The sequence below is a fragment of the Erythrolamprus reginae genome, chromosome 1 (genome assembly GCF_031021105.1).
Source record: "Erythrolamprus reginae isolate rEryReg1 chromosome 1, rEryReg1.hap1, whole genome shotgun sequence".
NCBI classification, from domain to species: domain Eukaryota; kingdom Metazoa; phylum Chordata; class Lepidosauria; order Squamata; family Dipsadidae; genus Erythrolamprus; species Erythrolamprus reginae.
In genome coordinates, this window is record NC_091950.1 from 27,198,842 (window position 1) to 27,214,289 (window position 15,448).

Consider the following 15,448-nt stretch of genomic DNA (forward strand, 5'->3'; position numbering starts at 1 on the left):
GTCTCTTTGATCTATATTTCTATCATTTGAAGAAGATGTGGCGGCGTGAGCAACCCTAGATTTATATTTGCAGCTTCACTTCACCTTCATTCAATAAAGGCGTGATTGTTTCAAGTATAGGTGAAAGACTTGACATATAAATAGATATACAGTAGTCTGTGTGGATGGAGGAATACATTATTGTTCTGCTGATACATCTCTGGTCATCTTTGTGATTTCTGTGTACTAACAAGGAGAAATTTGTGTCTGTGCAAATCCAGATTCTAAAGTAGGACTACACAGTTACTGTTCAGGAGATTGGTTCTAGGTTTCTGGAATTTTCAACTTGAAGTCAGTTTCCCCAGAACAAGGGTAGGCAAAGTTGGCTCTTCTATGACATGTGGACTTCAACTCCCAGAATTCCTGAGCTAGCATGATTGGCTCAGGAATTCTGGGAGCTGAAGTCCACAAGTCATAAAAGAGCCAACTTTGCCTTCTCCTACCCTAGACTATACTTTATCCACTGATATAGGTACAATCAGTGATGGGCTACCAAAATTTTTACTATCAAACTATGGGTGTGGCTTATGCATTTTGTTTCAACATCTTTCAGTGCAAATTGGGTGTTCTGGGTTGGAGCTCCATTTTCCACACCCCACTGCATTCTCCCCCCATTCGGGCAGTAGCCCACCCGTGATTATTTACTATATAAAGTGTATGTACTATATAAAGTGTATGTACACAAATACACGCACAGCTCTTCTAAAATTATACACATTCAATCTCATTTACTGTGATAGGAAAAACATACCCAGAGCCCAGAAAAGAAAAGAAAATAATCAAATTTTTGCTACTGGTACTGTGTACCTGACCAAAATTTTGCTACTGGTATTGCGTGCCTGACCGTTCCCTTAGGAGTCCACCACTGGGTACAATGGAAGCTATCACACAGTCTTCCAAAAAAAATGAGACCATGTGTCCTCATATCTGAATATGGGAGTGTTGTCAAATACTTGGAGTTGCTTTCATGCACTGAATATTTATGAACTCATTTTAGCAGTTCTGTGTTCTCCAAGTGATGGATTATGTGCCACCAAGTTGACAATACAGTATTGACAAAATTGAACGGGTCCAAAAACGGGCTACAAGAATGGTGGAAGGTCTTAAGCATAAAACGTATCAGGAAAGACTTAATGAACTCAATCTGTATAGTCTGGAGGACAGAAGGAAAAAGGGGGACATGATTGAAACATTTAAATATGTTAAAGGGTTAAATAAGGTCCAGGAGGGAAGTGTTTTTAATAGGAAAGTGAACACAAGAACAAGGGGACACAATCTGAAGTTAGTTGGGGGGAAGATCAAAAGCAACGTGAGAAAATATTATTTTACTGAAAGAGTAGTAGATCCTTGGAACAAACTTCCAGCAGACGTGGTTGGTAAATCCACAGTAACTGAATTTAAACATGCCTGGGATAAACATAGATCCATCCTAAGATAAAATACAGGAAATAGTATAAGGGCAGACTAGATGGACCATGAGGTCTTTTTCTGCTGTCAGTCTTCTATGTTTCTATGTTAAGTTCTTATTGACTCTTAATGACCATGTGGGTAGATTTTCTTTCCTGTCTTTCATGTTTTCCAGGGATGCCTCCATTGCCACTATAACTGAGTTCAACTATCTTGTTGCTGCTCATCCCCTTCTTTTTTTCTTGAATCCTCCCCAGCATTAGAACCTTCCACAAGAAAGCAAGTTCTTTCCATAATGAATCCAAAGTAGAACAGTTTAAGCTTGGTGCCTGAAAAGAAAGCCTCTGCACTGATTTTGTCCTAGGATCCATTTGTTTTCCTGGCTCTCTATGAAATTCTCAGAAGTCTCCTCCAATATCAAAGTCCAAAGTTTCAGTATTCTTCCTATCCTGCCTCTTTAAAGTCCAGCTTTTGCTTCCATATTCTCCTAGTATCACTTAAATATTTTTTAGTAATAGCTGGAAGAATTCTTCACATTAATTGAAAGGCATAAAAAATCCTGTTTAGCTGGCTATTCCAGTGTCTGTTCTGATTTCAGGGAGACTGCAGAAAAAATATTCTTATTTGCAGGTGGGATCTCTATAAAATGGACATCAAAGCTAACACTAAATTCTAATTCCAATTCTAGCCATTGGAACTACTGTATATTGTTTCCATCAACAGCCTTCCGGTGCTCTGTTCCTGTTTATAATTCCATGAATCTGTCTTCAGTATTCCTGTTCTGGAATACTAAGAAATTGATGCTCACCTAGCACGGCCATTCTTCACACAAGGCAGTGAGATAGCAAACCATATTTCATTAAATGTTCCATATTGCACAAGTAAAAGAGAAAGGCTTTTTAGTATTTAACTCAACTTAGAAACATAGAAACATAGAAGTCTGACGGCAAAAAAAGAGCTCCTGGTCCATCTAGTCTGCCCTTATACTATTTTCTGTATTTTATCTTAGGATGGATATATGTTTATCCCAGGCATGTTTAAATTCAGTTACTGTGGATTTATCTACCACGTCTGCTGGAAGTTTGTTCCAAGGATCTACTACTCTTTCAGTAAAATAATATTTTCTCATGTTGCTTTTGATCTTTCCCCCAACTAACTTCAGATTGTGTCCCCTTGTTCTTGTGTTCACTTTCCTATTAAAAACACTTCCCTCCTGGACCTTATTTAACCCTTTAATATATTTAAATGTTTCGATCATGTCCCCCCTTTTCCTTCTGTCCTCCAGACTATACAGATTGAGTTCATGAAGTCTTTCCTGATACGTTTTATGCTTAAGACCTTCCACCATTCTTTTAGCCCGTCTTTGGACCCGTTCAATTTTGTCCATATCTTTTTGTAGGTGAGGTCTCCAGAACTGAACACAGTATTCCAAATGTGGTCTCACCAGCATTCTATATAGCGGGATCATAATCTCCCTCTTCCTGCTTGTTATACCTCTAGCTATGCAGCCAAGCATCCTACTTGCTTTCCCTACCGCCTGACTGCACTGTTCACCCATTTTGAGACTGTCAGAAATCACTACCCCTAAATCCTTTTCTTCTGAAGTATTTGCTAACACAGAACTGCCAATACAATACTCAGATTGAGGATTCCTTTTCCCCAAGTGCATTATTTTACATTTGGAAACATTAAACTGCAGTTTATCTAGTAAAGCTAAATCATTTACTATATTACAGACGCCTCCAGGAATATCAACCCTATTGCACACTTTAGAGTCATCGGCAAATAGGCAAACCTTCCCTACCAAACCTTCCCCTATGTCACTCACAAACATATTAAAAAGAATAGGACCCAGAACAGACCCTTGTGGCACACCGCTTGTAACCTGACTCTGCTCAGAATACTTGCCGTTAACAATAACTCTCTGATGTCTACGCTTCAGCCAGCTGCAAATCCATTGAACTATCCAGGGATTAAGTCCAATCTTCACTAATTTATCTATCAGCTCTTTATGTGGAACCGTATCAAAGGCTTTGCTGAAGTCTAGATAGGCAATATCCACGGCACCACCTTGATCCAACACCTTTGTGACATAGTCAAAGAAATCAATGAGATTAGTCTGACATGATTTGCCTTCAGTAAAGCCATGCTGATTTGGGTCCAATAAGTTATTGTTTTTTAGGTGCTGATTTATCCTCTTTTTGAGTAGAGTCTCCATCATTTTAACTACCACTGATGTCAAGCTAACTGGCCTGTAGTTACCAGCTTCTTCTCTACTGCCCTTCTTGTGGATAGGCACAACACTGGCCATTCTCCAATCCTCAGGAACTTCTCCTGTTAACAAGGATTGGTTAAACAAATCAGTCAGGGGGGTAGCAATGACAGATCTGAGTTCTTTAAGAATTCTGGGGTGGATGCCATCTGGACCCATTGCCTTATTTATCTTTAATCGTTCAAGTTCTTCTAAGACATCGGCTTCTAAGATCACTGGAGCTGAATCCGTACAGCTGGAAGCAATGCTATATCCCTCTATAGTATTATTTTGTAAGGTGTCTTTTGAAAAAACTGAACAGAAGTAGCTATTGAAATGGTCAGCGATCTCCTTATTCCCATTAATGCATGTATTATTCCCGGTACTAAGCTTCGTGATGCCGCAGTTTTTCTTCTTCTTATCACTAATATATCTGAAGAAGGTTTTATCCCCCTTCTTTACAGATTTGGCAATTTCTTCCTCTTTTGAGGCTTTAGCAGCATATATTATCTGTTTTGCCTCCTTCTGTCTCATTTTATACACCTCCCTATCAGCTATACTTCCAGACTCTTTATACCTCCTATAGGCAGCCTTTTTTTCATTGACTATAGCCCTTACATCATTGCTAAACCATAGCGGTTTCTTCTTCCTTTTACCTTGGTTTTATGTATATCTTGGCAAACTCGATTTCCAAGACTGTGCTGTAAATGTCTTTGCATACCTTTGGGATGATGGGTGGCTAATGTCTTGCCTTCTTAAATCATTCCCAGAGTTGTTTTGACTACTTTTTGCTGCGCCATGCAATCTCTACATCCTCCATTTTAAAGCTGTCTCTACTTAAGTGAAAGTTAAAACTGAATAGTTGTTTTGTGGAGTAGACAGGGATGAATAAAAACAATATTTCTCCAGCAATTTTTTTTATTTATTCTTTGTCCAATATACAATACATATGGAAGAGAATAGACATTAAGTAATATATATAAAGATAGAAAGTAAAAAAGAAGAGAAGTAGATGGGAGGGAGAGAATATATATGATATAAGAGATAAGGAGAGAATATATAAGTATATATTATATATATATATATATATATATATATATATATATATATATATATATATAATATAGATAGATAGATAGATAGATAGATAAGGAGAGAATATATATGATATATGAGATAAGGAAAGACAATTGGACAGGGGACGATAGGCACATCAGTGCACTTATATACGCCCCTTACTGGCCTCTTAGGAACCTGGAGAGGTCAATCGTGGAGAGTCTAAGGGAGAAATGTTGGGGGTTGGGAGTTGACATTATTGAGTCCGGTAATGAGTTCCACGCTTCGACAACTCGATTGTTAAAGTCATATTTTTTACAGTCAAGTTTGGAGCGGTTAATATTAAGTTTGAATCTGTTGTGTGCTCTTATGTTGTTGCGGTTGAAGCTGAAGTAGTCGTTGACCGGAAGGACGTTGCAGCATATGATCTTGTGGGCAATACTTAAATCGTGTGTTAGGCGCCGCAGTTCTTGCTATCCGTCTATTTATTTTTGGTAAATGTTAAGTACTGTCCAGCTTTAAAGACTCAGGATTAATTTAAATAATTTCCCCTGTCCAGGCATTATTTGGATATGCTGGAGTTGCAGCTTCCCAAATTCTCAGCTAAGATGGTCAGAGAGCTTTTCTGGAAATTCTGGGAAGGGCACAATACATTTTGAGGATACAGAGCTGGGGAAAGGCTGTTTCAAAACAGATTGCTAAAGTTGGGACAATGTAGGTCATCTAGTCCAACCCCCCTCCCCACATTTGTGCTGAATCAATAAGTTCAGTTAACTTGCATTTATTACTAACAGCAGTGAGCCTGTATTTTTTGAAAGAATTCAGAGAAGGAAGGCATGCAGGAACTATCTACTGTATTTCCAATTTGTCTCCATGAATAATCAAAGCTAGACTTCTGGATAAATTCTGTCTTTCTAAGTAGCATCTGCCTAGATTATATTGGGTGCCTTTGCTTAATATGGGTGTCTGCTAGCCCCTTCTAACTATAAACAGCCAACTGAGTTTTATAGCTCTATTTGACTATCCCTTTAAGAATGCTATTGGGTCTTCTTGAAACCTTGTTGAAACCTTGATCTTTTGCATTGCTCTGGAAATATTCTTATATGTGGTTTCTCTCCCACTCTCTTCTACCTCCAGGCCAGCAGTTGCAACAAACATAATAAGAAAGTACAAGGAAATTGCTTATTACTCTCACAGGGCTGGAAAATAAATCAATTAAGCTCTTGTTGTTTATAGACTACTGTCACTTTCTAGGCTGAGTCATTTTGCAGTCGTATCTGCTCTGGCTTTTCATGAGTCTTTCTTGGGACTGTAGGAACAGAATATTGGAATGAAAACTGTATTCCATTTTTTATTAGTTAGCTCTGTTAGCAGTTTGAACTACCACAAATACATTTCAGACTATATGATCCTATCAAGATTAAAGTAAAAACAACAAAAACCGCCTCCGAACTGATTTAAAATCATACATCACAATATACTCCCTGCTGGCGAGTACACCTTTACTTCACCTTTAACAACAACAACACAAGAGCATGCAATAGATACAAAACTAAACGTAAACCGCTCCAAACTAGACTGCAGAAAATATGATTTCAGCAATAGAGTGATCAACGCCTGGAATTCACTACCGGACTCTGTGGTTTCTTCCCCCAATCCCAAAATCTTCAACCTTACATTATCTACAATAGACGTCTCCCCTTTTCTAAGAGGTCTGTAAGGGGCGTGCATAAGTGCACCTTTGTGCCTACCATTCCTATCCTAATGTCTTTTTATCTTCTTTCTCTCTACTTTATCCTTATATTATGTTAAACATACTACAATACAATACTATATTTGTATGACAAATAAAAAAATAAACAAACAACAACAACAATAGAAGGTGCTAAAAAACAAACATTTTTTATCAGTATACTTATAATTTGCTTCTGCATTATAATTGACAGTATCATGGAAGAAGTGAGAAACTCAATGCTCTTCCTGTTCGCAAAAGCTTTTCTGTTTCTTGAAAAGCCCCATGGTGGTTTCAAAAGATCTATTTTTAGGCCATGCGAGGCTGTGGATCCAGAAGGTTGTGGCTTTGAGATACATATTTTGATCAAAATCTGCCTATTGGCTTTAAATACCCAGTAGTGTTTGCTCTAAAGCAAGTCTTTTTTGTGGCCCTGACCTTCTGGAGGGCAGCAACTATAAGATAAAAAGAGTAGTTTTGATATTTTCTAATGGTTATTCCCCACCAACTTAAGAAGAAAAAAGCTTTGTTCCTGCTCCAGCCTTGCTAATAGGATTTGCTATTAGTTAGGAATTATTAGTAATATTCTATGCAGTAGAGCTGTCTCACTTTGGACTGGAATAGAGAGCTGAAGTGATGAATGATATTAGCATGTGATTCCTTTCTAGCATGGTGGGGAGGTGGCTCCATAGCCAGGATGCTTGTTTTTCTTCGAAAGGATTCTGTCCTTCCTGCTTGTTTTGTTCTAATTTTAACCATGTCCTCCTTGGTTGTATTTTGATTATTAACAAATGGGTAAACAGAAGAGAGGCATACTATTTCTTTAAGAAATGGCTCCAAGTACATTAAACTATGTATATTGCCGTTCCACCCCTTCCTTCACTGTATCATTAGTTTTCCTATGCTGAAAGAATTAAAGTTGAGTAAACAAAATTAAGGTCTTGCCAGTCTATATATTAAAAGACATACAGTGGTACCTGTACTTGCGAACTTAATTCGTTCCATGACCAGGTTCTTAAGTAGAAAAGTTTGTAAGAAGAAGCAATTTTTCCCATAGGAATCAACGTAAAAGCAAGTAACGTGTGCGATTCGGGAAACCACAGGGAGGGTGGAGGCCCTGTTTCCTCCCAGGAGATTCCTAGAGAGGCCCCACTGAGGCTTCTCACCACCTTTTCCGGCCCTGTTTCCTTGCAGGAGATTCCTAGAGAGGCCCCACGGAGGCTTTCCCCTGCCTTTTCCAGTTACAGTTTTGGAGGCTTGGGTTTGCAAGTGGAAAATGGTTCTTGAGAAGAGGCAAAAAAATCTTGAACACCCAGTTCTTATCGAGAAAAGTTCATAAGTAGAGGCCTTCTTAGGTAGAGGTACCACTGTATTCAAAAACTGATATTAGTATTTTTGACTGGACATATACTAAAAATATAGCAAGTATCACAAAGAAGGAGTGTTTATGGGAAGGGGCTGGTGGAATGAAGGTAATTTTTTGGGGGGGGAGGAACAAAACAGAAGCTGTTATAAATTAAGAATGAATGGTGGACAGTGTGGGGTCAAAAATTACAAGTTCATTTTTGCATTTGGACTGAATTAAAACATATGACATATGGTCTTGTGATGGTAAGTTTCTGCATTGCAAAACTTTAAATAAAACTAGATGTTTAGACTTGGGATCTTGAGATCTACCACATGGTCCTATGGCATGAATATACTTCTTTTGTTGCTTGCCCAATATCATGGCCATTTGACTTTTTATATTTTTAAAAGATTATGTTATACTTAAAAAACAGGATTCCACCTTGCTAAGAAGAACCAGCGTTTTGTATCATCATTATTTTAAAAATGCCTCTTGGTTTTAGGTAGGATTCCTAAGCTTTCTCAGAAAATAAAAATGGCAAGTAATGCAGCTCACTGCCTTCACTGGAAATGCACTTTGCTATTTAGAGAAAGGGCAAAGGTAAGCAGAAGTACTAAAATCAATCTGCTGGATTGTGGGAGTGGCAATTGACATTCTGGTAAATAGCCATAAAGGGCTCGTTTATGGGGGACTCTAGTGTTGTCTAGTCTACGTTAATGAAGCAATGCAGGCAGTTTTTGTTGAGGTGAGGAGCACCTCCGTTTTAAAGTGCCTAGTAATCATCTCTCCTTATTTCTCTTCTCCAGTGTGTAATCCCACATGCAAGTCTCAGGGCTGCACCTCAACTGGTAAGTGCTGCCATGCGGAGTGCCTGGGCAGCTGCTTTGAGCCCAACAATCCAGAGAAGTGTGTGGCGTGCCGGAATTTCTATTTGGATGGCAGGTGTATAGAAACATGTCCACCCAATTACTATCGCTACAAAGGCTGGCGGTGTGTAACGTTCGACTTTTGTCAGGAGCTACACAATAAATGCAAGATGGCCCGCAAGTCTGAATGCCCTGTTATCCACAATGGCGAATGCCTCCCTGATTGCCCTTCCGGTTACATCTTGAACTCTACCAAGTGAGTTCTTCCTTTTTATCATCTCGTCTTGTTGGTGGGTGTAGAGATACCCTAGGACAGCGAGGGCGAACCTATGGAGCCGGGGTGGCGCAGGAGATAGAGTGCTGTACTGCAGGCCACTTAAGCTGACTGATAGATCTGCAGGTCAGCAGTTCAAATCTCATCATCGGCTCAAGGTTGACTCAGCCTTCCGTCCTTCCGAGGTGGGTAAAATGAGGACCTGGATTGTGGGGGCAATAGGCTGGCTCTGTTAAAAAGTGCTATTGCTAACATGTAAGCCACCCTGAGTCTAAGAAGAAGGGCAGCATAAAAATCAAACAAACAAACAAATATGGTGCCACAGGCGGAGCCATATTGGAGGGTACGCAAGTTGTTGCCCTAGCTCAGCTCCAACGCGCATGTGTGTGCCAGTCAGATGATTTTTGGCTCGTACACAAGCTCTGGGAGGGCGTTTTTGGCTTTCAGAGAGCCTCTGGAGGGATAGAGGAGGGCGTTTTTATCCTCCCCAGGCTCCAGGGAATCCTTTGGAACCTGGGGAGAGTGAAACATGGGCCCACCAGAAGTTGGGAAACGGGGTGAGGGAAGCTATTTTTGTCTTCCCCAGGCTTTATCACCATGATGATTATGGATATGGGCACTTGCACATGCCCCATAGCACACGCACATACTTTTTTGACACCCGAGGAAAAAAAGGTTTGCCATCACTACCCTAGGATTTTGAGAGTTATACCAGGATTAGAAGCAAATAAATTACAAATGAGAAATAAAGAAGGGGGGGGGGGGATAGCATTTTGTGCCAAGCAATAATAAATAAATTTGCAATCTAAAATATTGAGACGCTTTCAGATTTGTAGTGCTGTCATAGTTCTCAGTAATATCCGGTAGAAATGCTCACTTCCCCTCCGTAATATTAAAGTCAAGAGTAGAGCTAAATCATGAATACTTACTCTAAATAATATTCTAAGATACATTCTGCAGACTATGTTAATCATTTTAAATTAGGCAGTACTGAGTGGAAATATACTTAATGTATGCATATATTATTTAAAAGCAACAGCACTTCTGCAGTTTATGAAATTGGATGAAATGATAAATATATATAAACACACATATTTGTGCTGCCTTCCAAATACTTGGAAAACATTCCTTGATTCTCCGTACTGAAGGAGCGGGTCCAGCAGTCACATGGGTTGCTCATGTCCAATCCGGTGGAACTGAGCCTAGTGTTAAAAAAGCTTGCCGGATCCGCCCCTTCCCCAGAATTCGCTCAGTTCGCATATCCTGCGGTTGTATTGTGATAGCTCGTTCAACATTCTAACACCTTCCCTTCGATCTTTTCCTTCAAAAGTAGTAAGAATTGTTTATCCTTATTTGTTTACTTGCACTAATAGCGCCAGCCGTTTGTGGCTCGGCTTTTTTCCTTGGGAGAAGTTGCGGTTTCGTTTTCCCCCGGCTGTTTTGCCGTTTACGATCCCCGCTGCCGCTTGTGGATTCTTTTAATCCTTTGGCCTGGAGGTCCTGGTGCAAGTATTGATTCATTGATTCATGATTGTATTATTGTAAAAGGGCTTAAAAAATACCTCCTGCGGAGTGAGACGTTTGTTTCTAGTCTCCTGGACTTAGTCGATCGCTTCCCCTTTAAGAATTCTATTACGGAGCGATTTTTCGGCGCGAAGGCCTTCGCGCCCTTTTTAAATTTAGGCCTCTCGTGTTGGCCTCCTGCCAGCCGCGTAGGCCTCAGTCCACCGCGTGGATCCCGGAGTGGGCTTTGGGACGCTCAGGCTTAATTCTCCACCGGCTAAGCCTCCAACCAGAGTGCCTTGGTTTACTTTAATTTAAGTTTAGGGAGGCTGGCCACGCTGTATTTGGGGACACGAACTCTGGGTTTGCCCAGATTGCCCTCAAGTATCAGCAGCTCCGAGGCCTCGGAGCAGGATCCATACCTCTTGGGAAGTCCTTGAAATCTTCTCCCTAATTATTCAGTTTTTGGCTCAGCCTGGTCTTCTGTTAATTGTCAGACTATGGCTACTTTTCCCAAGAGAGGCACAACTAAAGGTCCCAGAGAGGCCAGGCCTACAGGCGATGAGATTACCAGTATCCCCCAGGCCTCGACCTCCTCTTCTTCAGGGGCCCGCCCCTCGACCAAGGTCACCAGGGCTGAGAAGAGAAGGGACCTAGCCCTACAAAGAATCCATGACAAATCAGCAAAGCGTTTGAAAGTACAGGCCCAAGTACTCAGTAGTCAAGACCCCCCAGAGGCTTCTAGTCTGCCTCCTTCTGGGGTCCCTGTGTTATCTCTGGATGAGCCAAACCTAGACAGACCCCAACCTAACCTATGGGGAATAGGTCCAGAGGAACCAGATATTATTGAAGATTCCCCCCAGCCAGGATCCTCCCAGGCCTTCAGGGATTCTTCTGCCATTCCTGCTGATATTTCTAGTTTACCTCCTGAATTCCAATCTATTTTTTCTGTGTTGTCCAAGGCCATTGATGCTAAATTCTCTACCATCAATGAGCTTCCCTTACCTCCTCCACCTCCTCGCCCCTCCCGCCCCTTGGGTTCTTCCCCAGCGGTTAGAGCTCCTATTCAGGATGATTCAGATTCCTCTCAGGACGAATATGAGGATATGGAGGAGGATGAGGATCCCTTTCAAGGCCTCTCAGATGATGAGGAATCCCAAATAAAGGTTCCTTCTCCAATTACTATTTTTCCTTCTCAATTGTTCAAATCTCTCCTCCTCAAAGCTAGAATTTCTACGGGATTGGCGGCTCAGGAGAAACAGGCCTCCACATCCACTGATCCCCCGGAGGAGAATTTACCTTCTTCACAGAGGAACAGGAGGATAACGAGGTAATTCCTATGCCTAAATTGTTTAAAGATGCCTTACTTAAGCAGTGGGATTTCCCAGCCTCTGGGCTTAATCCCTCAACCAAGGACAGAAAATTGTACAAACTCTCCTCTTCCTATGAGGAGCTCTTATCCTTTCCTAAACCGGATGAACCTGTCAAGATTCTTCACTCGGCGGCTGCTGTTCCAGGCGAAGCAGAGGAAGTCCTCCGCCCAGAGGACAAGCGGATTGAACAAATGCTCAAAAGAGGATTCACCGCAGATTCCTGGGCCATTAAAAGTTCTGCAGCGGCTTCCTTTTTCTCCAGAGCCATGCTTCTGTGGCTTCGCCAACTTCAGCAGCATATTCCCCCCGATGACTTGAGAGGTCAACAAGACTTCAACAAGGTCTTTGCAGCTGCCCAGTACGTGGCTGATGCCACTTTACAATCTACTAGATTTTCTGCTAAGTCTATTGCAGCTTCTACAACGGCAAGAAGACTCCTATGGATTCGCCCTTGGCAAGCGGGAGTACGCCAGAAGTGGCAGTTATCCCTGGGACCCTTAAAGCGCGACCTTCTTTTCGGTGATCTTCTGGATCCACTCCTCACGGAAACCACGGACAAGAAGAAAGTTTTGGGTCCAACCACCAAAAAGGCTACCAAAACGCAGTCCTTTCGTCGCCCAGGGCGTCAGCAAGATCAAGCGGCTTCCTATCAGAGATCTCCAGGTCAGTATTCCCCCCGCTTTCGTTCCCAAGGTAGGAACTCCAGGGGCAGAGGCTTTCGCTTCCAAAGGGGAGCGTCCTCTAACAGGGCTTCAAAGAAACCTAGATGGTAATTTTTCCTCAATTCCCATAGGTGGTCGCCTAGCCCATTTCGCCTCTAGTTGGCGTCTCACCTCCAAGGACCCCTGGGTCATTGACACTGTTCAAACAGGCCTTCTTTTAGAATTTATTTCTCCCCCTCCGAAACGTTTTATTTCCTGCCCTTCTCCCAGGTCCTCCTCAGATTGTAACCGTATGGAGGAGGCCATTTCTCACTTATTGTCCATCAGAGCCATTCAACCGGTTCCCTCCGGTCAGAAGGGTCTAGGTTTTTATTCCATCCTATTTATGGTTCCAAAATCCTCCGGAGGTTGGAGAGCTATTTTGGATTTAAAGAAGCTTAACCTATTCATCAAATATAGGAAGTTTAAGATGCACTCCTTATCATCTATTTTGGCCGCCATCCACACGGGAGATTTCATGGTCTCTTTAGACCTCACTGAGGCCTACCTCCACATTCCTATAGCCAAATGCCACAGAAAATTTTTACGTTTCTCCTTTCAAGGCAGGCATTTCCAGTATAGGGCGATGCCTTTTGGCCTTTCCTCGGCCCCTCGGGTCTTTACAAAGCTCTTGGGGTCCCTGGCGGCCTATATCCGGGCGGCTCCCATTCACATTTTATGTTATCTTGATGATATTTTGATTCATGGGAACTCCCTAGAAAAAGTGAAAACAGACCTTTCTATCACCATGTCAGTCCTTCAGGACCATGGATTTTCCATCAACTTTGATAAAAGTCATCTCCAACCTTCCACATCCATCTTACACCTGGGATCCATTATTAATTCAGAATCCTCCCAGGTTTTTCTCTCTCCCGAGAGAAAATGTAGTATAGGGGAGTTAATTTCTTGCATTTTATCTAAACCTTCAGTATCCATAGTAACCCTGTCTTCCCTTTTGGGGAAGATGGTGTCATGCATAGGCATCATTCCCTGGGCTCGCCTTCATGCTAGGGAACTTCAGTGGCTCCTATTACCCTTTCAGAGATCGGGGCACAGCAACTCAAACCGTCGCATTGTCATCCCACCAATGGTTCGCAGATCCTTCAAGTGGTGGAAGTCTCCGGCCATGGACAAAGGATCCCCGTTCAGGTGTCCGGATCAATTTGTCATCACCACAGATGCCAGTCTATCGGGATGGGGCGCCCACGCCCAGGGGATGATAGCCCAGGGCACGTGGTCCCCGGAGGAAGCTTCCAAGCCAATCAATTGGCTAGAGTTAAGAGCCGTTTCCCTGGCTCTGAAGCACTTCTCTCCTCGCATTCCCAACCGGCACGTTCTCATTCTCACCGACAACATTGCCACCAAAAGCCATATCTGCAGACAGGGGGGCACGAGATCCAAGGCCCTCATGAGGGAGGCCCTCAAGTTAGGCCTTTGGGCGGAAAAACATCTTCGGTCGCTCCTAGCCGACCACATCTCGGGGAGCCTCAACGTCCAAGCGGATTGGCTATCTCGAGCAACGATAGACCCAGGAGAGTGGAACCTCCATCAAGACCTGTTCCATCAAATCAGCCTCAGATTCGGCCTACCAATTCTGGATCTCTTCGCGACCAATGCGAACGCCCAGCTCCCTCGCTTCTTTTCCAGATTTCCATCCCCGGGAGCGGAAGCAATCAATGCCCTCCGGAGCCCATGGCCTCCAGGCCTACTTTACGCATTCCCTCCAATTCCAATTCTCCCGGACGTGATTCACAAGGTCCTCACCGAGAGGGCCCGAGTAATCTTAATCGCCCCTCATTGGCCCCGCCGGCCCTGGTTCGCGGATCTCCAACAGTTATCCGTACAGGACCCTTGGCGACTCCCCGTTTCGGGGGATATGCTGCGGCAGGGGGCCTCATTCCATCCAGATCCGGAGTGGTTCCACCTCACCGCCTGGCTGTTATCAGGAGAGACTTAGAACTGCGTGGTCACGACCCCGATACAGTGGAGGTCATTTTAAAGGCCAGAAGGGGTTCGACCAATCGAATCTACGACCACACGTGGTCCAAGTTTCACCAGTGGTGTCTACAGGAAGGCCTCTCTCCCCTGTGCATTCCCATACACAGAATCATTTCCTTCCTTATGCAAGGTTTCCATAAAGGACTTTCCACCAGCACCCTCCGGCGTCATCTGGCAGCCATTTCATCTGTCCTAGGGGGCCCCCGCAGACAGCCTCTCCGATCCTTCCCAGAAGTTCAGGAATTCCTCAAGGGCATAGCCAACCTCAGACCTTCCAAGGTTCACAGGTATCCATCCTGGGATTTGCCACGGGTTCTCCATTCCCTCACGCAGGCACCATACGAACCCCTAAAATCGGCGTCCCTCAGGTACCTATCCTTTAAAGTAGCATTCCTGGTGGCTATTACCTCTGCCCGACGCATTTCGGAGCTGGCTGCCCTCTCAATCAGGCAGGACCTTTGTCAATTTCATCAGGACAAGGTAGTCTTGCGACTGGACCCTACCTTCTTACCCAAGGTCAGTTCCATGTTCCACAGAACTCAGGATATTGTCCTACCTTCCTTCTGCCTCCAACGAGACCATCCCTTGGCAATTAGATGGCACACCCTGGATCTCATTAGAGCGCTGAGAATCTATATCCAACGCACAGGACCCTTTCGGAGGTCAGAAGCACTTTTTATAGCCTATCACCCCAGAGTCATGGGTGCCAAAGTGTCTTCAACAGTAATAGGCCGTTGGATCAGAGGGACTATATCTAAGGCCTATGAGTCGGCCTCCCTCTCAGTTCCAAGGAACATCACAGCGCATTCCACCAGGAGCGCAGCCACCTCGGCCGCTTGGGCGACTCAAGCCCCGTTGGAGGAGGTCTGCAAAGCAGCCACTTGGGCCTCGCCAAATTCC

The 15,448-nt window shown here is 43.2% G+C and overlaps 1 protein-coding gene across 1 annotated transcript in view; it reads left to right on the forward strand.

Annotated features, from left to right (window-relative positions):
* INSR (insulin receptor) overlaps nucleotides 1–15,448 on the forward strand; it is a 113,542-nt gene that overhangs the window by 50,105 nt on the left and 47,989 nt on the right. The window contains exon 3 of the mRNA XM_070747988.1: nucleotides 8,640–8,955. Coding sequence (XP_070604089.1) covers nucleotides 8,640–8,955 — 316 coding nt within the window. The remainder of the gene's footprint in view (nucleotides 1–8,639; nucleotides 8,956–15,448) is intronic.